Genomic DNA, 24,090 nt, shown 5'->3' with positions numbered 1-24,090 from the left:
AACAATTGCATAACACGAAATTTTCTTTTTGTGTCAGGCTATCTAAGCCTGTTACTGGACGTATAAACCCAATTTCCTTTGACGGTCGACTAGACGGTCCTGAGGCCACATATCCACCAAATACGTAAGCCAAAATATGGGATACAGAGTGTTAGCCAGTCCCTTGAAAGATATTCTTATTAGTCCCCTACCGGTTTCACCGGAGGGGACTATAGCTTTCCTCTGCGTCCGTCCGTCCGTCCGTCTGTCCGTCCGTCCGTCTGTCTGTCCCACTTCAGTTTTCCACTGTTTTTTTCTTTATGCGTTGGACGAATGATATGAAACTTGCGAGCAGCTTCAAAATATCAAACTACAGATCAAGTTTACACTTTTGTAGCGTCTGGTTGACATATTTTCAAGAAAACTAATTTTTTATATTCCAATTTTTTAATGTTCGGGTTCGTTATCGGGCTCGGTGTGTATCAAATAAACGAGGAAAGTATGTTGTCAGTAATAATATCGTGCATTACTTGGACCATTCCTTTTATTGTTTCTAACAAACAAATAAGTTCTGTAAAATAGTATCAAGCATTGTGTTGTAAATTTAATCGACAGGGTTTTTTGTATTATTAGTCCCCTACCGGTTTCACCGGAGGGGACTATAGCTTTCCTCTGCGTCCGTCAGTCCGTCAGTCCGTCTGTCCCACTTCAGTTTTCCACACTTTTTTTCTTTATGCATTTGATGAATAATATGAAACTTCTTGAACAGCTTCAAAATGTCAAACTACAGATCAAGTTTACACTTTTGTAGCGTCTGATTGACATATTTTCGAGAAAAGTAATTTTTCATATTCCAATTTTTTAATGTTCGGGTTCGTTATCGGGTTCGGTGTGTATTGAATAAACGAGGCTAGTATGTAGTCAGTAATGATATCGTGCGTTACTTGTACCATTCCTTTTATCATTTCTAACAAAAAATAAATTCTGTAAAATAGTGACAAGCATTGTGTTGTAAATTTAATCGGCAGGGTTTTTTTGTATTATTACAATCGGGTTCGTTTTCGGGTTGGGCTGTTTAACTGTTTGGTTTGATTCGGGGTACAGAAGACGGTAAGAAATGATATTGTGCATTACAGTGCATTGTTTTCACAAATTTTTACCAGCGAATACAGAATAGACTTGTCGAAATTACAGGAGATGAAATGAAGAGTATTATTTTACCTATTTTGTATTTAATTTCTATATCAACTATATAGTTTTAATTTCCTCTGTTCTTTTATCTCGGATTAAGGACGTTGTTTACTCAGGGGTTGAGTTCTTAAATCCGGATTGTTAAAAAGTTCAATTTAATGAGTAAAATTTGTTTTAAATATAAAAAGTATTTATGAAAAGAACTATTATTGACATGACAATCGATATTTTTACTAAATTATGGAATTAGGCTCTGACAAAGTTTGACTTTTAGCAAAGCAGAGGAAATTCGGATTAAATTTTTCAGATTTTGTTTTCCACTGAAATATTTTTGATAGTACTATAGTATTTAAAGTTAAGATTTTATTTGTTAGTCAACATAATTTTGCATGTTTTCTGTTGGTTTTATCTTGCTTTTTCGTTTAGATAATCGTATGGCACACACTACAAAAATATTGAAAAATGCTTAAAAATGATAAAAGACACCATATCTCAAAATTTCGATCATTGACCTCATATAAATTTTATGCTAGGAGAGAAAGGTCATTAAACTTAGTTAAATACTATAAATCTTTTAGCATTATCATCATTCAGTTTTTTGTTATATTGAATCAAAATGGGTAGTAATTTGAAAACTGATAGAGGAAATTCGGACTAGAATACCCTAAAAAATTGTGAATGAAAACTTAATTCTTTGTATCTATTTAATGTCACTGCCATTCATAAACTGTATTTCATTTGTCAAAGAATTAAGCAATTTGTATTATTTTCAGAATTAAAAAAATCTCAATCATAGAGTAATTTTTTATGGATTTTTCTTAAATTTTCAAAAAATATTCAATGGCCATTAACTCAAAAAGTAGGTCATTGACCTACTTATTTGAAAGTGAAGAATAACACTACCATGTAAGGTCTACAACACACAGTAGTTGGTTTTTCATTATCATCAGTGGAATTTTTTTTCATTCTGAGTAAACGTCATCCTTAAAGCATGACATCTCGTTTACAATAGCTCTGAAATAGTTGTGTGCTTGGAAGCTTTCATAGAATAATACAAACCGGTAGGGGACGTGTATTGCTTATGCAATACTCTCAGAATGCTTGTTACAACTGTATTATACGAAATTTTCTATTTTCGCTAGGCTATCTAAGCGTGTCAATGGTCAAACCCAATTCCTTTTGAGGGTCGATTAGATTTTCCTACAGTAGGCTAATTCAGCCTTAAGTGGTCGTGTAAACCCACCTCCTTTAGCGGTTGACTTAACATTTCCAGGGCCCACCTATGCAAAATCTAAAGGCCAATATATCGGATACAGGGTACATGTGTATAAGCCAGTCCCTTGAAAGATCTTACCATCACAATAGTATTATAAAAAATGTCCTATTTTTGCCACGCATTCTAAGCCTGAATGGTCGTGTAACCCCAATTCCGTTTGAGATTATATAAAATTTCAAAGTTTCGTCGGGCAAGATAAAACTATTAATCATCGTGTAAACCCAATTCCTTTTGAGGATCATATGGATTTTCCCCCACACCCACCAAATATGAAAGCCCAAGTATTGGATATAGTGTGTTAGCCATCCTTTTGAAAAATATTCCTTTTATCACTGCCTGACATGAACTTTTCTATATTGGCTATCTAAGCCTGTCACTGGACATGTAAACCAGCGATTCCCTTGAAAGATCTTCCCATCAGAACTTATTTAACGATTAAAAAAAATTCCAGTCAAGCTAATGTTAGTGGTCGTGTAAACCTAATTTCTTTCAGCCGCCTAGACGGTCCTGAACCCTATACCCACAAAATACGAATCCGAAATATGGGATACAGGGTGTTAGCCAATCCCTTGAAAGATCTTCGCATCACAATTGTATTATACGAATTTCCCTATTTTCGCCAGGCTAGTTTAACCTATAACGTGTAAGTCTAATTCCTTTTGAGAGTCGACTGGATTTTTCTGGGGCCCTACCCGTAACAGATATGAAGGCCCAAATATGGGAAACAAGGTTTTAGTCAGCCCCATTGGAAGGTATTCCCATTATAACTATGATATACAACATTTCTAATTTTCACCAGAGTAGTTGAGCATGTTAATAGTCATGTAAACCCGATTCTTTTCTAAGGTATATCGGACTATGCTAGAGCCCTATCCTTATTAAATATTAAAGCCTCAAATTTAGGATATAGGTTGTAAGCCGGCCCCTTGAAAGATATTCTCATTATAACTATAATACAAAATTTCCTAATTTCGACAAGCTAGCTAAACCTAGGCCTGTTAATGGTTGTGTAAACCCAATTCCTTTTAAGGGTCGACTGGATTTTTGATGGGATTATTTCCAACCAAACATGAAGGACAAAATATGGGATACAGGGTGTTAGTCAGCCCCTTGAGAGATATTCCTGTTTTAATTGTATTATAAGAAATTCCTATTTTCGCCAGGATAAATAAGCCTTTAAAAGGTCGTGTAAACCCAATTCCTATTTAGGGTCAACTGGACTTTTCAGAAGCCCCATATCCACCAAATTGGAAGGCTTAGATATACGATACTGGGTTTTAGACAGCTCCTTTAAAGTTCCTATTACAACTTGTAACCAGATAGCCATATATATACGAAATATAATTTTATGATTGTATTCTGCTAAACGTTAATTAGTCATTAGCTTGTTGTGCACTCGATACGAGATAAGTGTATAGTGAACAATGTTAAATGTCATTGACCGAAAAGGACAACTGACGTAGTTTGAATATGTGATGTAAGCGGAATGACCAGGAAGAATAAAACTCTCGATGATGATTGGACTTTGGAAAGCGGTCAACGGATGCAAGATTCTTAATTGTAATTAACCTTTAACAATGGACTTCGAAGAGAAGTCAATTAGAACTGTGACCCAAAAGGATGTATTAGCATTGATTTTAGACCACTATACGATTACTGTGCTTAATTAATATATAAATATCATAAAACATGTACTGAATTATGATTTCAAAAGTCTAAAGAATAACAACAGAAGGATCGTTAACTGCATTACACGAAATATCCTATTTTTGCAGTCATGTAAACCCAAATTCCTTTTGAGAGTCGATTGAACGGTCCCCATATATCAAGGCCCATATATGGGATTCAATGTGTTTGCCACACCTTTTAAAAGATATTCCCATTTTGACTGTATTATTTGAAACTTCCAATTTTCGCCAGGCCAGGCTAGCTTTCTTTTGATGGTCAACTGAGCTTTATGGAAGCCCCAATCCGACCAAATATGAAGGCCCAACTATGGGATACAGGGTATTAGCAAGTCCATTTATTTTTACCATTGCAATAGAAAATTAAGATTGTCTTACGAACACCTTCTTGCCAGGCTAGCTGACCATGTCAGGTCACGTCAGCCGGTGATAGTTTTTACCATAGAACTGTTTTTGATTTAAAAAAAAAACAAAGTTTATGTTGATTTTGAATTCACGTTTATTAGCATGTTTAAGATAATTTGAATAGTGAATTGTCCAAAGAATTCTTTTCGCTATTCGAATAGTGAATAGTGAAGAGCGAATAGAACTCCAACCTCTGAATTCCGTTGCGACCGTAAACTAAGACAATAACTGTAAAACTTTTTTCAATCACTGTACATTATGAAAACTAGGTCCTAAGAGTTTACTGAGCATGGAATAAAAAAAAAATGGAACGAAAATCGATATGCTTTTTGTAAAGACAGAAAAATGACAGAAAAACAAAAAGATCTGAACCTATCAAATATCATCTCAATTTTGTTTATGGCATTTAAAGCTGTCAATTGAATTTTTATGTCGTTGTAAACTTAAAGAAATTCTTAACGATTAAAAATTTAATAGAATATTTAACGACTGCTGGTTGGATGAAAAAGTTGGTTATGTTCTAAATGACAATAAAATTTGCAGGGGCGATAAATGTGTTAAAGGCGTGCGATTGCTGCGTTCACGAGTGGGATATTCCGGGGTTGAGAAATTCCAGCAAACATGAACCATGAGAGAGAATGTGAGAATGTCCTAGAGGAATTCCGAGTCCAGAAGTTCGGATTCAGTGACGTCCAGCCTAGGTATTTTGTGACAGCGCAGGTAAGTTTGGTTGTTTGCTTGCAGTGTATTTTGTTGTTGCTTACGTACTTATTACCGGTATACGTCTGCAGCTGACAACATAAGCTACTGGGCAATCACTGCAACAGATAGGATGAGGATGCCATGGCATTTTATTATCGAAAAAATATGGCATAGTGAACTAGTACAATTTATGCTGTACGTTTAAGCGTTAACATATGCACATGTATACTAATAGTGCGAAAAAAGGCAAACTTAACGATAAAATAAAAGGTATTATGTATGTCTCCATTGTTCAAGCTTAAGAAATATTGATACATATACTTATTAAGGTTTTGAATAAACATTTTCCGAAACTTTAAAATCCTTAAAACAGAGCGAACTTTTAATGTATTATATTCTTTAAAATTTGTAAATTAATTGCGAGTCAAAATGACAAAATAATGTTTGTAAGTGCTGATTTAGTGTTTCAGTTCAGCCTTCTACTGTGTGTGGACCGGATTCTGGGCGCTGTTCCACATGACCGTAATTTGCCTGCAGTTTTATTTTATTGATGACCACCCATTTCCAGAATGGCTGTCCTATCTGACAAACTGGGGCTACACCCTTCTGGCTCTGTCGGCCGTGTGGGACTGTGTCTGTACGCTGTACGTAAATACCACCAGGAAAGACTTACTGGCAGACGGTAACATTTACATCATTATACATGTAGCATGCGATTAACGCTCATTGAACTTCTCCGACCTTCCCGACAAAGCACGTTCCGAGCTCTGTCAGAAAGGTCCGAAAAGTTGCGCAAGCATTTAGGGAATATCATTTTCTTGTTGAATTATTTAGTATTGTCAACTCATTAGGTTAAATCGAAGTTTGAAATCTTGACCACGAATATGTCCATGTACAAGCCACGCTGTCTTCGCTTAACTTTTCCTATTAAATATATTTTCTGATAGTTTCTTCAATTTTTTTGTATGGGCCAATCTTCGAAATTATTGGCACATAGTTGTGAGGGGATCGCTCTCATTTAAGATTTCTATTGAATTTTCAGCGAGCCGGGTATCAAATTCTTCCTGCTTTGCCTTTATTTACATAGAGCACAGACCTGCACTTTAACTGCATTAAAATTTTGTCAATGCTCATGATTGCTGCATTATTATCTTCTGTCAAACTGACATACTTATTTGAAGCTTTCATCGTTTGAAAAAAAAACTTACCAAGACTTTGTCTGAATGCATTTGATCGTTCGATTACGTGATATGTTTCATATAAGTCTTGAAGGTATCAGCGACTAGAACATCACGTGACACACCTTTTTGCTTTTAAACAAGGTAAACTATTCTAAATTTAAAAACAACTCAATGAGTTATTTGTAGCTGTCCATTCTTAAAAATAATGGATAGAAAACTATTTTTTTTCTTAAAAATAATGAACAGACAGGTAAATTGTTGACTTATTGGACGGTTAAAGGTAATTTGTAAACAAGAATAAAAACCTCACATTTGCAAATAAAGAAATAAATCGAAATGATTACCGATAATTACAACGATGTTGACTATGACAACACCATGGAGGCTGTCGATCGCAGTTAGAGTGCCGTCAATACCACGAACAAACCACTCGATGAAAAAAAGAAAAATACTGAATTCAGTTTTGTTTCTTGTTTCAGATGCGTCATCGGACCTTCCATGGTATTTGAAAATACAGTGGATTTTGTTTAACGTTTCCACGCTAACCGCTGTCGCCATCACGCTGTTGTATTACTCACTTTTATCTCTAGGTCAGTATGAAACCAACATGCTAGTTCAATGGACAAGTCCTTTAAACATTACTAAGATAAATCCCTAAAATTACTTAAATCAAATCAAAATGACTAAAAATTGCACAGATATAGAACGTAAAACTCATTACACACCGCACGTAATGTTAACATTTAACACACATCGCACGTTATAATGCAAAACTCACCGTACAGACCTACAACTTTAAAGTTACTAAATAGAACTACATTAAAATGAATTCGAAATTAATTTTTTTCGACGATTGAATAACATTCATGCATATTAAATCTTTAAAAAATCTTTAAGTTTAGATTTGAAGAAACTTTTCTTTTTATTACCCTTATCAGATTCTACACCCAACAGGATCCTGAAACACGCTATTACTTCTGTGTACGCAGTACTGAGCCTGGCTGTGAGCGCCAAACCAGTGCGCCTTCTACACGTGTACCAGGCCTTGCTGTTCTCAGTGGTTTACTGCGTCTTCTCATTGGTCTATCAGAAGGCGGGGGGCGGGGCTATCTACACAGTGCTGGACTGGGACAAAATTCCCAACACAGTACTGCTGTCCCTGGGAAGTGTTCTTGTCATGGTACCCATGGTTCATGTAGTCATGTTTACTATTTATAGATCACGGGTGATGGCTTGGAGCTCTTGCTGTCCGAAAAGACAAGTTTGTAATGAGGTCGTGGGTAGAAATGGCGATTTTGACGGTTCAAGGCCAGAGAATAATGACACGGATGAAATTCATCATGACAGTGTTATGTAAAGTCAGACTCCGTGACCGCGGATAGAAAAGAGTTCTCTGCAAAATTTTATCGTTGATTGTACGTTTGTTTCATACCAATGTTGTAGAGCATGCGCAGTTTTCTCCATAGTGGCTTTTCCCCTGGAAAACCAGCTGTATAGTAGCCTAGGCTACTATGGTACTGATTTTATAAGAATTTTATAAAAATATTATTTGAAACCCAGAAAGGATTATAATCAATGTTTTACACCCCCAGGTTGCATATACATGTATTCATATGTACAGGTTGATTATCGTTTTGTCGATTTATTTTTATTTTAGACACTAATTAAAATTAAACATACGTAAAATGAAATATATACATTTTAATTTAGGTAATTATTTGATAAATTACCTAGTTAGACAAGATATACACTCATATGCATAACCATCTGTTAAATTTGTAATTTTTTATTAATAAATCTATCAGTCCGTTTGTCTGTTTGTGAATTTTGTTCCAAGCTTAACCTCTTTGAAAGAACTGAAGGATCTTGCTGCAACATCCAAGTAGAGAGAAAATACATTCATGAAATGGTTTAATCAGATTGGGCAAGACGTTGTTCATATTTAATTTCGTTGTTCTTTGTTGATATTTTATAAGACTTGATAGGAATTACTCGTATTCATTTAATATTTTGAACTTTGTAATTATGCGCATCTGTGCGAAATTCGAAATCAAATGAATCTTCAATTTTGTTTATTCTTCTTTCGTATGAATTCACATTAAATTGAACAAAGTTGTGAAAAGTTGTGAACAATAATCAAAATATTTTTGATTTATATTCAATGCTTCAGTTTTTTTTTCTCTGATCTTTACGGATGGATTTAATACAGCAATTGAAATTTTAATCGTAATTACATCCTGTCGTCACCGGAAACGATTAATTTGTTTCAAGATTTAATATTTTGTAAGGTTTATATTGATTGATATTGAATGCATAGTATGTATTTTGTTTTAACATTGACTGATGCATTTGCTAGATTTTTGTTCTTAAGATTTCCCAGCGGTGGTCCTGGTGACTCGAGTAAAGATTTCTCATTAGTTGACCCGCGTTCAATCTTCTTAATAACTGAACTTTTTTCTACATTAATTTATCTTGAAATTGACGAATTGCAATTGTGTCACGTTTTAATATGATTGAATAATTTTTTTTTATAAAACTTTCTTTAAAATATTATGAAAAAAAGTGATTTAACCCCCCTTTTGTATTTTCCTTCCAATGCATCAGACCTTTTGATCTTTTGTTTATTTTTACATTTTTTAAAACAATTTCACGTATATGGAATAATTTGTAGTAGATGTCTCGTAAGGATTTCAGATATTCCTCCGTCTGAATTTGACTTTTATTTTAAACTTTGGTTTAAATGATAAAAAATTATTTCAGCAGTAGAACGGCCACTCAAAAACTTAAAGCTGCTTGGTTCGATTTTTCCGTAATTACAGTATCAAAATTTTGTTCATACAAATCATTTATCTTAGAAAATTATGGACTTTCTACTATTTACACCAGCAGAATCAATCTCCTTTCAAAGTTAGAAATATTCAAAGTAAATAAAAATAATTTCTCTTTGGGCAAACGAAAAAACAAACCAAAATGCATCACGGGAATGTTTAGAAAAGGAAACCGCATGGTTTTGTCGCCCGAATGATTGGGGTTATTCAACCCGCATGCGATGTATTGTAAAGAAAACAGACTTTAGAAATATTGGTGAACAAAACGAACACATGTTTATTTGAATTTGTCTGATCATTTGTCTGACCATTCGACCTTTATTTAAAGCGATGTCAAATTCGTAATACAACCATACCCGCCTCGTCGTCAGGGGTGAAATTTATCATGAGGCGAAATAACGCGGTACCTTTTAATGTCGTTTGTTTTGTTAGCAAATTTTGTACGTATTTTTCATCATTGAAATATGGCATAATTGACGGGTAAAACTACTGCAATGTCTATTATTATACATACACTAAGCATAGCCATCGTTTAAAAGCGTGCATAAAATTTAATATAAAATCGGACCAAGCAGCTTTAAAATTATACCAGTAATATGTGTTTAAATTCTGTTCCTCAATTTTTTTTTTCATATTATCATATTTAAGATCTTTAATTCTAACGGTATTAATATTTTAAAAATCTGTAGATTTTGGGAACAAAGGGGGAAATACATTTCTACTCCTTAATCCTTCCTCTGCAAAATAAAGTTAAGATTGGTTAATTGCATGCATTTTTTCTGGGAAAATTTTAATACATAGAGAATAATACATGGCAAAATCTGTATCACATCCCAAATCAACCCGATACCCTAATATCAGCCCGAGGGCCGAATGCCATAGTGTTGATAATGGTTGATATGGCATATGATATAGATTTTGACATGTATTGTTGATTTATTATATACATGTATTTGAATTTAGAAAGCTAGTTTTCATTTTCAAGTTAAAACACTTACAAGCTTTAGGCATTATATCACAGTGATTGTCTTCAAACCGCGAAATTTTGACGTTCAAATATATTGTGACGTCATCTTTATTGAAATGTTCAGATCATGACGCCATAGTTTCGACTTAAGGTATCCCACTCCTCAATGTTCTTGTATCAAGAATTTCTTGAGAAGTATTCTATTGAAATCTGTAGACAAAACACACTTAAATAATACAAAGATAATGGGAGGTCAGTGTTCATCCCTCTGAGTTATGGTCAATTAAATTTGACCTTTTTGCACCTAAAATGCGATTTCAGCCTGATTAGGATTTGTTGTCAGAATTTTTGATTAAGCAAACTTTTTTCTTAAAATGTTGTTTTTAATTATGTACAATGATCACACTGAATAGAGGGATTACGAAAAAAAATTTGCATGAAGCTGCATAAATGTTTGTATGACCTTTTTGCACTTAACATAGACAATTTTTAAAATAGTTACAATTTGATTTGAAATAAAAACATTTTGAATATCAAGAATTTTAGAAGATTGATCCAGTCTGCCTACATATGTATTCAGTATCATTTTGACATAATAAAACATGGGGGTCAGTGATTTCAAATTTTAGATACATGGCTTCAAAGGTAAAATTATTGCAAAATTTGGCTTCAAAAAATTCAGACATTTTCTATATATTTGCATGATTTTATGCTAAACATCTATCATTCTCTCAAAATTTAGTTTAGTACAAGTCATAGAGAACCTATAGAACATGTCACAAACCTATCAAATGTTAAAAATGAGAATAATGAATAGAGTAAAATAAAAAGAAAAGTATATTGAAAATTCATAAAATTGCTTGTTTCTGTCATTTTCGACTAAAAAACCTTCCGCACGAGAAAATAGTTCCCCCCAAAACTTGTTCGTTTCTTGAATTCAAATGGATTTTCTTTTCGAATGTTGTGTAATTATGAAATGATGATCTTTTTGTGAGGTTTAAATTGATAAAATCATATTCATTTAAAATATAATGAACATCTGCGCAATGAAATCAAAACATTAGGAGTGATATACCTTAACATATGCACAAAAAGAAAATAAGATCCGATGTACTCTGAATAAAAAGTACAAAGGTGTTCCGGAAAGATGTAATAAAGGATGATGATACGGGGGGGGGGGGGGGGGGGTAATAAAGGCGCGTGCCACTGCTCATATCAGGGGTGCAAAAATCTGTATCTTATACCAGGTATATTATAATTTGTAACATGTTAATATCTGAAATAATAATTAAGGGTAATAAATGCATTTACATGTATTAATATTTTATACATAACATAAAATACATGTTTTATTACCCCTGATACGATAAAGGTAACGTTACGCGCCATCATTACACTTTAGTTCACCTTTTGTTGCACCTTTTTCGCACACCTGTGCACCTAATTATTCGTTTTTCGGAATATTTTGGATTTTTTTTTCTTTTCATCGATGCATATTTGCAGTTTGAACTTTGACGTTTTGACATGGAGATTTTTTTTATATATAAAAAACGCCTCAATACATTTAAGCGTAAAAAATACGCGATTTGGAAATTGGAAAACTAGAATAGAGCTGTATAAGGATTTTCACATGAAAATATAGTCGAGTTATCTATCAAAAATATGATCAACAATACATAGCAAAATCTGTATCACTCAAAATTTGCTCTCAACCGATATCAGCCTTATGGCCTTTTGGATGATATTAGAGTCTCGTGTTGATTGTGGTCTGTGTGCTCGATACAGATTTTGCCATGTATTATTTTCTATTTAGTGCCACGAACGGTCCGCCATAAACATGACCGTAATGTAAAACAGAGGGAAAATCAATTATACAGTTGGTTTTCCGTAGGAGTAATCTGGCTATAAAAGAGAAAAAACCCACTTAATAGTCAGCTTTCCGTGGGGGAAAACACTGCTATATAGCCATTTTCCGGGGGTGAAAATGGCGAGGGGGAAAAGGCACGATATAACATAGGTATATACACGGGGGCCAAAGATTGGGAACGATATGGTGCATGTTGTGATCGGACACACTGGCATGCAGTAAAACCTTTTGACTGAAGGGTGTTTGGCCCAAACACTGAAATCAATGAAGCTGTGATACGGGGATATAGTTGTTTCATATAATTGTTGACTTATTTTATATCATTACGACTTAATATAAACAGATAAAGATTTCCTGAAAAAAAAACCCTTGATAATTTTTGTTGTATAGACCCTTAATGTACGTATATCTGATAACATATTAATTCTTTCTCCTGATTTCTTTTCGCATGGCCAAGTCTTGGTATTGTTCAAGCGTTTTGGCGAAAACAAAATTTAACTACATATATACTGGTATTTCAAATTCCATTTACACTGTTAATAGATCACTGTACGACCGTCAATGACTAATTTAAAAAAAAAAACTAAATGTATATGCAAGGAGCTTGACCTCTGTCAATTAAGAAGACAGATATAACAAAGTCATGCTCTATTGATCACGATCTTAGGGGAGATAATTGCATTCAAGAAAAATCAAAGAATTGCTGCATTGACTGATTCTATTTACAAGTTATTTATTATGCAAATGTCCGACATGCGTCTAAAAGTAAAGCTAAATGACGCTGGTCGGCGAGTATAAGCAAGGTCACGGGATCTGTTGACACTAAATATAGTCACTGCTTTCTCTCTGAGAAAAACAACTACAGATGAAATGTCTAACCCTACATATTATTTCTGGGAACAGAAATTCAGTATGTAATATGGACGTCTTTTGGCACGTTGGAATTTGCAGGAAGCAGTCATGTTCAACTTGTGAGTATTAAAATATATGTTTTATGAAGCTTTAAGTGCATTTATGAATATTTATTCCATAAATTAATCAAAAATATGCGTTACGAATCAAACGCTTTCCGCCAGATGTATAATGAAACAAACATAAACTCTCTGTTTAGAAGGCTGGATGGCTGTGACCAATTTTATACCATATTAATCTCCTTATGTAGAAACGTTTTCTATAATATATAAAAACATCTCGTTTTCAATTAGAATTATTTTGGGGTTTCCCCATACTTTATAGTAGTTTATGGTGAAAAATAGCATATTTAAAGATCTAAGGAAAATCCGATGCGAGTTGTGTTGGTCATCCAGCCTCATTATATCCATGAACAACGTGTAGTGAGCACTTTAAGAACCGAATGCAAGCATTTAATTTCCTGATCCTTTGGTAAATATCGTAGTCTCATCAATTAAGATCGAAAGATTCAATAAATCTTGCTACTGTAATGAATGTTAAAATTCTCGAATCGATCCGAAAATCTTTTATACGGCCTGTATTTTCGCGCCGTGATGAACGTATGGATGTCACGTGATATTGCTTTTATATCAGCTCCACTAATAAGTTTGGTGGATATAATCTTCTTCATCCTGTTCTTCCTGTTACTTTGTGTGATCTTCGTTATATAACACATCTACTTTGAGTGTGGTGGTTATAATCTTCTTGATCTTCCTGTTTCTGTGTGTGATCTTCCCTTTATTTCAGCTCCACTCTGAGTGGGGTGGTTATAATCTTCTTCACCCTGATCGTCTTGTTATTTTGTGTGATCTTCCCTTTATTTCAGCTCCACTCTGAGTGTGGTGGTTAAAATCTTCTTAATCTTTCTGTTTCTGTGTCTGGTCTTTCTTTTATTACAGCTCTACTCTTAGTATGGTGATTAGAATTACAATTCTACTCTTAGTTTGGTAGTTATAATCTTGCTCATCCTGATCTTCCTGTTACTCTGTTTGATTTTTTTTATTACAGCTCCCTTCGGAGTGTGGTGGATATAATCTTCTTCATCCTGATCTTCCTGTTACTTTATGTGATCTTTCTTTTATAACAACTCCACTCCGAGTGTGGTGGCTATAATCTTCTTCATATTTCTGTTTCTTTGTGTGGCCTTCTTTTTATTACAGCTCCAGTCTGAGTGCGGTGGCTATAATCTTCTTGATCTTCCTGTAACTAGTACTTTGTGTGATCTTCCCTTTATTACAGCTCCACTCTAACTGTGATTGTTATAATCTTCTTCATCATGATCTTCCGGTTACTTTGTGTTATCTTTCTTTTATAACAACTCCACTCTAAGTGTGATCTTCCCTTTATTACAGCTCCACGCTGAGTGTAATTGTTATAATCTTCTTCATCCTGATCTTCTTATTCCTGTGTATATTGAGATGTCGGATGAGGAGGACAGAACACAAGGAGCACGATCTCTACAACCTGTTCTTTTCCAGATCAGGTATGTACACATATACAAACTGTACGAGGTATCAAATGATCTTCCTTAATATAGAGTAACGGATGCATCCGGCTGATATGAATTATATAGTCTTTTTTGTTAAACAAGAATAATCATTTTTGCGTTTTCTCCATGTATCCAGAAGATAATTTCGACAGCAATTTTTTTTTTTTTTACATGTTATTATATATCAATATGTTTTTCATTAGCCATTTGCTAGAGTAAACTTAGTAAGTGCAATGATGTGTTGAAATCGTACAAAATTCTTGCAAATCCAGCCTTGCTGAGATCGAGGACCATTTCCTCCTCTCTTAAAAATCAGGGGTTGGGAATCAAAGATATTTTTCTCTAACTGATTTCTAACATGTCTTTTGTCCAGCAGTGTATGGACAACTTAATACACAACTTAATTGATTTAACTGAAAAAAGGAACTTTGTATTCTACGACATTAATCAACGTCCTGAATGTGGTCTCTTTTCAACTCAATCTTAAAATGATGTAAAACTGAAGTTTGATAAAAACAGAGAGATGCAAAGTTAAGGTGCAAGAGGGATTAATTAGAGTACGACAAGGTTCAAATTTAGATAAGTAACGGGATATCGGAAGCCCAAGCTGAGTAGTTATAATTTTGATAAAGCACTGTATTACATGTATTACTGATGATTACATGTATTACTGATGATTACATGTATTACTGATGATTACTGTTTATATATTTTATTTCTGATAAAGCTCATAGAGGATCCATCCTCGTACCTAATCCACCGACTCTGGAGGTTTCTTCCGGGTCCAGGAAGACGAGTGCTAAATCACAGAAAAGACTCAGCTTAAGGAGGTGTTCACAGGGGGACAACAGAAGACACTCCCTGCAGTCTCTCTCCATAGAAACAGAGACTGGTCCCAAAATTCTTAACACTGCTAGAAGAGGTCAGTCCTAGGCACTGATAAGTACACTATATCATAGATTTACCTGTTAGACTGCCAATCAAAATATTTATTATGTTATTGATTTTCCGGTCTATAATCAAAATCTTTCTCGATAAAATAAGTGCTTGATATTCTCACTATCTTCCGGTCAAACAAGTACATGTATATTTTCCCCTAGATTTCCTTAGTATGGCTGTTGATTTTTACTGCGTTTTTTTTTTAAAAAGATACATGTATATTGTATTCGTTAATCGGTTCGCCCACAGGTCGGCGTGGATCCGCCCCCGTGGATCTGTTGGCTGACTCCATCAATATTTACAAAGGGAACGAGCTGACAGACCGGTACCGCCTGTTCCGTTGCACCTCCACACCCCCACACAGGGAGGAAAGTAAGTCGTGACATTTACTGCAAGCATATTTGTGAAGGGTTTAAGAAAGCTCATGACTGCATATTTCAGACCTACATGTGCATGTAGAATAGGACTGGACATGAAGCATTTTGCTTGGCGCCCAGGAACATAAGAAAATACAGATTTCTTTGAGGTTTCAAGACAGATAAGTTACATAGTGATACCGTAGTCTGCACTTTATACATTCATGTCGATCCGTGGATCTATGCCATCCCACCAAAAAGTGTACAAAATAGGATAGAATAGGACGGAATCGAATAGAATAAAACAGAATAGAATTAATTTCCAAATTAGGACCTCATACGGTATGTCATATAACAATTTTGATTCATATAAATACACAGGGAACAGTTTAGAAGATATAAATTATTGGCTTATTGTTTAGTTTGTTTATCAAATTAATTTGAATGTGTGTCAACAAAGTACTATTATAAAATGTACAATTTAAGTAATAATTTGCAGAACAACTATATAGTTAAAACATATTTTGATCCATTACCTAAATAATTATTTCTTTTCAAAGATGAAAACAGTTCAGTGCCGAGTTTTCAGGACAAGAATTTTGTGAGCACACGTAGAGTTGGTAGGTTCTTAAAAGCATCTACTTCATTCTGATTTAAATACCTGCTCGCTCGTGCTCTTGTAATAAGTTACAATAACAGGTAATATGTCTCTAAAATTGATTGAATCTGATTTTAAAGTTCCCTCGCCGAGCAGTGAAGAATTGGTCTTAACATGTTTTAATAATTTACAACCTTCCCTTCTGCTAATTTTCTGGATTTTGTGATAGGAATAAAGTTTAATCTTGGCTTAACTGGTTCGTGTTTAGGACGGCGGGGATCCGCGCCCGTAGGTTTGTTATCGGACTCCATAAATTTGTACAGAGGGAACGAGTTGACCAATCGATACCCTTACTTCCGGTGTAACGCCTTTCACAAAGATTATAGTAAGTCTTGGTATATGTTTATGTTAAACAGTTGATTATACTATAAAAATTACGCGACTCCATGGTTAATACAAATATTTAACTCAAATCTGCCATTTTTTAAAACTGAATTAGAAATTCTAGCCTTACAAAAAAGAATTGAATAAAAGAAACAACTTGCTGTGCTAGTATATGAAGATTTAATTACAATAAAAGATTATAACCAAAACTGTTTTCAAAAAAAGAGAGAAAAAAATTACGGTATATTTTTTATTGACAGGTAAAAGACTTAATACACGCACCTCTACGCTAAGCTTTGCGGCGCATATGAATATACCGGAAGTAAAGGAGTCTTCCGGAAATGCATGTGGTACAACGCCTGATCCATGACAGCTTATCATAGGAGCAAATTAAGATCGAAATGGTTTATCTTGATGCTTTAATGAGATCTGGATTGGAACGTTGAAATATCCAGTGGCAAAGAACTTAATGTGAACATCTAACAAACTCTGTCTGTTTTAACTGGACTTTTTCAATTTTGAGAATGAACATTTGTAAAAAAAAAAATTGTTAATTAAAAAATTAATGAATCGTTACTAGACTTTTTTATATGTCTTTTTTTATAATTAATTTATGAATAACGTTTTCAACGTTAAAAATCTTAAACAGGTTGTAAGCAAAAATAATTTTAAGGAATGTAAAACTATTAACAAAAAATCATAGTTAATAAAATCTTATCCAATTTTGTTACATGCTTTAGTAAAACTAATAAATTAATTCATTTAATATCCCCTTATTACGGCAATTCAAATTAATAAAAATAACTCCCCGCGCTGCCACGTATCGGACTTTAAGCGAAAAAACACGTGCTGCATAGAGAAGAGGTTACGTTAAGTGTATAATTTCTATTAAAAATTTGCTAAAGGGGCAATTTTAAATTATCAATTTGCCTTAGAGAGAGAGAGAGTTGATCTCTGAATTTGGAAACCATGTTGATATCTTCAAAAATCCTCGAATATAAAACAACGTTATATTAAGAAACAAATTGTACAGAAGCTTCCGTTTTTATACGATCAAATATGAACTAAAAGTAACGACAGTACATGAAACAATTTGAGAATGTCGAATTTCCTTGTGTACTTACATACATGTACGTGTACATAATTGCTATCAACGAATGATACGCTTCCTCGTATCATAATTATAAATGCTATCATCAATTCTGCAGAATTCCTCATTGTCTGTACAGACTTAATTTGTTCATTTTAAACATTGCTTGCATTTCAATACTCGTAGTTACTACGGAAAATGAACGAAATCTAAAAGAAAGGTTTGTTGAAAATTTGAATTTTGATAAATAATCTATGTTAATCTAATTTGAGATTGTATGCGATGTAATACTATAGTCTGTCCCAAGTTATTGCTTCCATCGCTTTTTGATGATTTTTAATAAAATTACACATACCTGTGGAAGAAATACAGTTGAAATCGTTAAAAGGGAATATGTCCAATATATTTTCATTGAACAATTATCCCTTTCCTCTCAGAAAAATTCACAGGAACGAAAACAGATTCCTTACGGAGATTTATAATGGGGAATGTTTACATCTTTTCTCCATTCGGAATACACTCGGAATACATCGCGCAATTTTTTAATGTTATCATCCGGGCTTATTAATGGCTGTTGCAATGCAAAATCTCCGGAGACTTTCAATTTCGGGATGTGTATTGAAACCTGAAGCGGTAGAAGGGGCGTTCCAAACAGATAATCTGGACATTTTTTATATTAGTGGATGAACGTAGTTTGAGCATAAAGGTATTTATTATTATTGAAATATCAAGCAAAAAGTGGTGGAAGCAAAAACTCGGGACAGAGTATAACAGGAATAAATATTATAGTTGCGAATACTGATGAAACGGAAGTACAGTATTAGCACAAAGCTCACCTTGTTTGAAACAGAAATATCGAAAAACTACATGTTCAGTCTAGGACGATTGATTTCCTTAGCTGGTCGCCATACATAGTGAATACATTATTTCTTTTTTGAATGGATCTATCTTTATAGTATTAGACCAAACGTGGTCCCTTTGCACGAACAGCGGGAGGGTGTGGCAGTTTATCACCGAGGAGTTAACGTGAAAGGGCATAGGACAATGAAACGCTGCCGTATGCGTTTCTTATTTTTTATTGCGCATTTTGCATAATGCATTAATTTAGTACAGTAAGGAAGCGCCTTTCGGCTTTAAATCAAATGGTAAAAGAACGTGGAGATCTATAGCACTGTGTGGAGTTCTTAGTACTTGAGTCGATATGTGCATCAAAATATTGCAATCAATATGAATATTGAAAACTTCTTGATATTAAAAAAAGCACAATGTATGTGAAACCATTGATGTTCCTAAATTTAAACATTCCTTAGTAACATTTTGGATAATACATGTAAATATTTAGAGCAAGATTTGTTTTAATCAGAAAACGAGAAAGTATAAGAATCTGTATTTAGCAAGTTAATGTTATAGATAGCAATCTATACTTTTACGGATAGGACAGGCGTCGGTTTAGAAAGGTTATTCAATCGCATTGTTTAATGTCGTTTAATATCACAAATAGTTGCATTTATATTGTCTATACCTGCTGATTCCCACCTGTATTTTAACATGAGTGAACCACTCAAAATGAATATCATTATAATTATTTCTATGAGTCTATTATAGAAAAGAAATATTTTTTCTCCAAACTACAAGGAATCGCCCCCATTTTTATTTGTAATTATGTGATCATTTAGTTAAAATAACTGCATAAGAATTACCAAACGACTAATCGAGATTTTCTCAAGCCATGTAATACTGTAATATTTGGGTAAAGTGGCCATAACTCTATGGGGGGGGGGGGAGCTACATGTAAGTTATTTCCTCAATTTATTATAGTTGTCCGAACGGATGAAGAATGTAGAAAAAAAAATACAAATATTTAAGATAAGATATCTAATTAAATACAGCGAAGTTCATGCAGCGAAACTAATTTCGCAATAAGGCCGCCATACAAAGTGCATACAGAAGTTGCATTTGCGCCTGTACAGTTGTAAGGAGCATCATTGGTCCTGAGAGATGAGTAGAATGTCTTTAGGGCAGCTCGACAATTCGAGGACGGTTTATCAACAACGGGTGGTTCGAGGTTAGACGATGCTCAAGGCGGAGGAGTCTTTCTGGTACACTCTAGCCTCTAATTATATTGGGACTTTTAATGGCAGCATAAAGGCTCCCTACATAGCTGTTTAAAACAAACATCCGGTGAAAATAATGGAGCTATTGCATATCATTGCTATTGTAACCTTACAAGGTACGTGTAAATGTATTATTCTCAAAATGAGTCAGATGTATTTGAAAATAATTTTGACTTTAAAAATGTAATTTTAGTAAAAGGTGCATATAATTTAGGACACTATTTACGAGACTGAATATTATCTAACGATTATTAACATTATCTATATTTTAGGTTTTATAGATGCGAAAAGATGCTATTTTCTTACAAAAACGTATAAAGACATTAAATATGACTGGTACAATAGCAAAATCATTTTCCAATACAAGAGCATGATATCTAGCGTGAACTGCGAGGATGGCAATATTTGTTGCAGAACAACTGGAAGAACCTGCTGTTCCGATCCGTCTGTCTCCAAAGATGAAGATATCTTTTTGTACGTAATACTTATATACACCAGTCATTCATATTTACAAATAATTGTCTGATTAAATCCAAATCCCACTTTATTCAGTGTAATATGTATGATTCTAAATCGATATTATTTTCTTTCAAAAATCTAAAACGTTCGGTGTTAAAATCGATTAATCTTCAATCTTGAAATGCTAGTTCTAGATCGACCAATAACTATTTAATTTTATTCTTACTTTAACTTTTTCTAAGTCAATCAAGAATTAGTTTCAAATGTCCATGCATCTTCACCAATAACATAAGGACGTTTTTTTATGCTGTAGTTCCACTGAGTTTACCTTGGGAACGGCTTTTGGTGTATGTATTTTGGTCTCTGTTTGCGTGACATGTTGCATAGTGTACTCTAGAAGAAGAAACAACCAAAGACGAGCCACGGCTGTCAGAGTCGTTCAACCTGCTGTGGCATGTTCCTCACGTAAGTTAATTCCAAGGAATGAATCCACTGTTAACGAATTGATCGTTAGGATTTAATATAAAAACCCCCAGAAAGTAACGTTTATAGAATAAAAGATGTACATTTTAATAAAGAAATCGAAAGTTTTATCAGATAGCTGACGGTTTCTGAAAATGGTTAAATTTATATGTGTTTGTATGTGTTTGACAGAAAATGGAACTGTTATTGTACGAACGCCATTTGAAGATAAATATAGCGACGAAAAGACCTTAAGCCATAAACCTCAATTAAGATCCCAGTTGCATGGTGCGTCAGGAACACAGGGGTCTTTCCAGCACGGTACACCGGAGGATGTTGTTTCGTCTGGTGAAGGTACACGCCTTTCACAAACCGCTGACCTCCCACCATCGTATGATGACGTCATGTCACAGACTTATCTAATTACTAGTGACGGCAAAAATGTATGAAAAAAAACAATTGATGAACCAAATGATTGACTCTGTAGTATGTTGATATGTCAGTTGGCTAGATAGTTTTATAGCATGTATGTTTAGTGTAGAACATTGTTCTCTTAGAATAAAAAAAAAATCAATAGTTTTCACTTCCGAATTTGCATATAGATATGATGACAATAAAAAATTCTACAGGATTTGAAATTTAAGATAAGAATTTCTTAAATGATGCAAAATAACAATAGCTTATAGAACAAAAAGAAATTTCATTTCTATATATATATATATATATATATATATATATATATATATATATATATATATAGAAATGAAGTATATCAACTAAACCACATCTAAACATTGCTTATCGACTAGTAGTGGTTTTCAATTTTACATACTCTGGTTAACCTAAGGAGTTAGAAATCACAGTTTATCGTTATTGTAAATTAACATCATAGAAACGATAATAATAGAAGTATTTTTTGTAAAAAAAAAAAAATCAGTTACCTCTAAAGGGTAATTGGGCAAATATTGAGGTAAAAAAAATCTACTCAGAATATAAGAAGTAAAAGTTTTAAAAATACAGCAAGCCAATTAAATTGCATGACCAACTGAGTTGCTGTGGCCCATGGGTTAAACAATCTTGGCAATATTTATCATAAATCATAATTAATGCATTATATAATTATTACAGTGTAGTACACCTGCTTACATATTTGTCAACAAATGTTGGTAAACTTGCTTATTATAGTGGTGCACAAATTGATTAATGTACTGCTTATTATATTTAATAGCATATGAGGAAAAGAGAATATTCTTGTGTTTGCTGTAAGAAACGAACAAACCAGAGAGATCGACGTACTGTGACAGCTGCACAACGACTAGTTCTCCAGAAGTGGACTGTAGGCGATGTGTCTGAGGATGAGGTGTTGTGTAGCTTGTGTCGGGTGAAGATACATTCTCATCTTAAGCAGAAGAAAAGTGAAAAACAAAACTTGGAGCATGAGTTAAGAGACACTCCCTTCACTCCTCCAGAGAGGAAACAAATTAATGCTAGGAATGCTGCAATTCACAGTCCTCCATCAGTAACACTGACAGTGCCCTCCACAACTTCCAGTCATTCCAGCTGCTTCACCTGCAGAAAACCAGGGCCAAAGTTGGTTGTGGTGTCATCAAATGAACGTCACTCAGTTTATTTACGACTAGGAGTATTGATTCCGTCAGGTTCAAGATGCTGCACACGTCATCTCCCCAATGGAAGATTCACTGAAGAGGCACTTGCAAAAATTTCTGCATTTTCAGAAACATCTACACTTAAGGAGTCTCGGGGGAGAATGTTTCAAACATACGATTTCCTTTAAATTTTTTACAGTGAAATGTCAACTTATGAGTAAACTATGTGCAAAATATAAAGTAAATTGACCGGACAGTTTATCTGTTTGTCGCGCTCAAATTTTGGTCGTATGTCCGATTCATCACCGACATTTTATATAAGATTATACAAGAAAATGAGGGTTTTCATTTTCAATTTCATATTTAAAAAATTACAAACATACGATTTTCTTTAAATTTTCAGCGATGGAAGGTTAACGTATAAGTAAACTTTTTGCCAAATTAAAACGAAATTGACTGGATGGATTTTAGGCTATTCGTCGTCATAGTTTGATCTTACAAACGTGCCGTGCCAGCCATTTTACATTATAGAATTGTATAAAACAAAGGATGTTTACGAATCAAATTTAATTTTATTTGTGTTAAATGAAAAAAATACATTTTCACTCACACAGAACGTAGAAAGGTCGCGTATATGTTTTTATTTTGTAAATTATAGTTTTGATTTTAATTATTGAAGCTGTAATAGAAAATGCACGACGTTAATTTTTGTCAATTATTACGTCAGGACTCAACTGACTTCATCCTAAGACGTTGACTCCGACGACAATAACGTCGATTTTGAAGAAGCGGCGAAAAAATTAAAATACTTCTGACATTATTCTAACGATTCATTTCACTTAAAATAATTTTCTGATAAGTAATTTTTCTGAAATAAAAAGGTTACATGATAACCTGTAGCATTTAACATTTTACTATAAATTTGTGTTTTACAACAGTTATGCGCAATACCCTGCGCAGAGGGCGCAACATTTTAAACCCGCTACCGACCTTAATAGGACACCCATTGTTGATATGCTCATGTATCTAAGGGAGATTGCTCTGCTAAATGGAGGGAAAAGAATAGACTTTGATGATCCAAATGCATTGAGTGACCAAGAGTATGTCAACCTCACTGGAATAAATAAAGTCTCCTTTGATGATCTGCTATCAGCTGTAGATGGAAAGGTAAAGAACACATCCACTCGCAGTGTAAGAACCGGCCTTAGAATAATAATAAATTGGTCAATGCATTATTTACGAACAGAAAATGAACATAAGATAAGAAAAAATGCATAAAATCTAAAGACCACGAAAGGAATACTACATGTCGGCCACGAGGTTCAGGTGTGCAATCGTGTGTAACGATACCGAAGGGTTTATATACCAGGTATCTGTGTGACGGTGCCTATTTACGAGCGGTGTTATAAAAATGATGACAATCTACATGAAGAAAAGTGATCCCTGTAGAATAATAACCCCCTTATAGCTTAAAGTTTTATTGAATAATTTTTAATTATTTGTGAGATAGTCTTTACAATATTGTAACTTTTACTGCAGTTTACAGAAAGTAACAAAAAT

The 24,090-nt window shown here is 33.9% G+C and overlaps 3 protein-coding genes across 3 annotated transcripts; all 3 read left to right on the top strand.

Annotated features, from left to right (window-relative positions):
- Nucleotides 1–5,157: 5,157 nt before the first annotated feature.
- Nucleotides 5,158–8,228, top strand: LOC128159204 (protein rolling stone-like). The gene is made up of 4 exons (XM_052822263.1): nucleotides 5,158–5,256; nucleotides 5,701–5,920; nucleotides 6,899–7,009; nucleotides 7,358–8,228. The coding sequence occupies exons 1-4, from the start codon at nucleotides 5,158–5,160 to the stop codon at nucleotides 7,774–7,776; spliced, it is 849 nt and encodes a 282-aa protein (XP_052678223.1). The 3' UTR covers nucleotides 7,777–8,228.
- Nucleotides 8,229–12,885: 4,657 nt separating this feature from the next.
- LOC128160399 (uncharacterized) lies at nucleotides 12,886–17,338 on the top strand. The gene is made up of 7 exons (XM_052823713.1): nucleotides 12,886–13,052; nucleotides 14,385–14,515; nucleotides 15,249–15,443; nucleotides 15,710–15,832; nucleotides 16,377–16,436; nucleotides 16,683–16,799; nucleotides 17,059–17,338. Exons 1-7 carry the CDS (start codon nucleotides 13,042–13,044, stop codon nucleotides 17,166–17,168), a joined length of 747 nt encoding a protein of 248 aa, XP_052679673.1. The 5' UTR covers nucleotides 12,886–13,041; the 3' UTR covers nucleotides 17,169–17,338.
- A 2,500-nt stretch (nucleotides 17,339–19,838) lies between these two features.
- Nucleotides 19,839–23,861, top strand: LOC128161704 (uncharacterized). The gene is made up of 5 exons (XM_052825069.1): nucleotides 19,839–20,118; nucleotides 20,275–20,476; nucleotides 20,775–20,926; nucleotides 21,116–21,366; nucleotides 22,152–23,861. Exons 1-5 carry the CDS (start codon nucleotides 20,079–20,081, stop codon nucleotides 22,716–22,718), a joined length of 1,212 nt encoding a protein of 403 aa, XP_052681029.1. The 5' UTR covers nucleotides 19,839–20,078; the 3' UTR covers nucleotides 22,719–23,861.
- The last annotated feature ends 229 nt before the right edge of the window (nucleotides 23,862–24,090 follow it).

The sequence above is a fragment of the Crassostrea angulata genome, chromosome 8 (genome assembly GCF_025612915.1).
Source record: "Crassostrea angulata isolate pt1a10 chromosome 8, ASM2561291v2, whole genome shotgun sequence".
Lineage (NCBI taxonomy): Eukaryota > Metazoa > Mollusca > Bivalvia > Ostreida > Ostreidae > Magallana > Magallana angulata.
The sequence above is the reverse complement of the archived record's forward strand: the minus strand, read 5'-3'. Positions and strand labels throughout refer to the sequence as shown.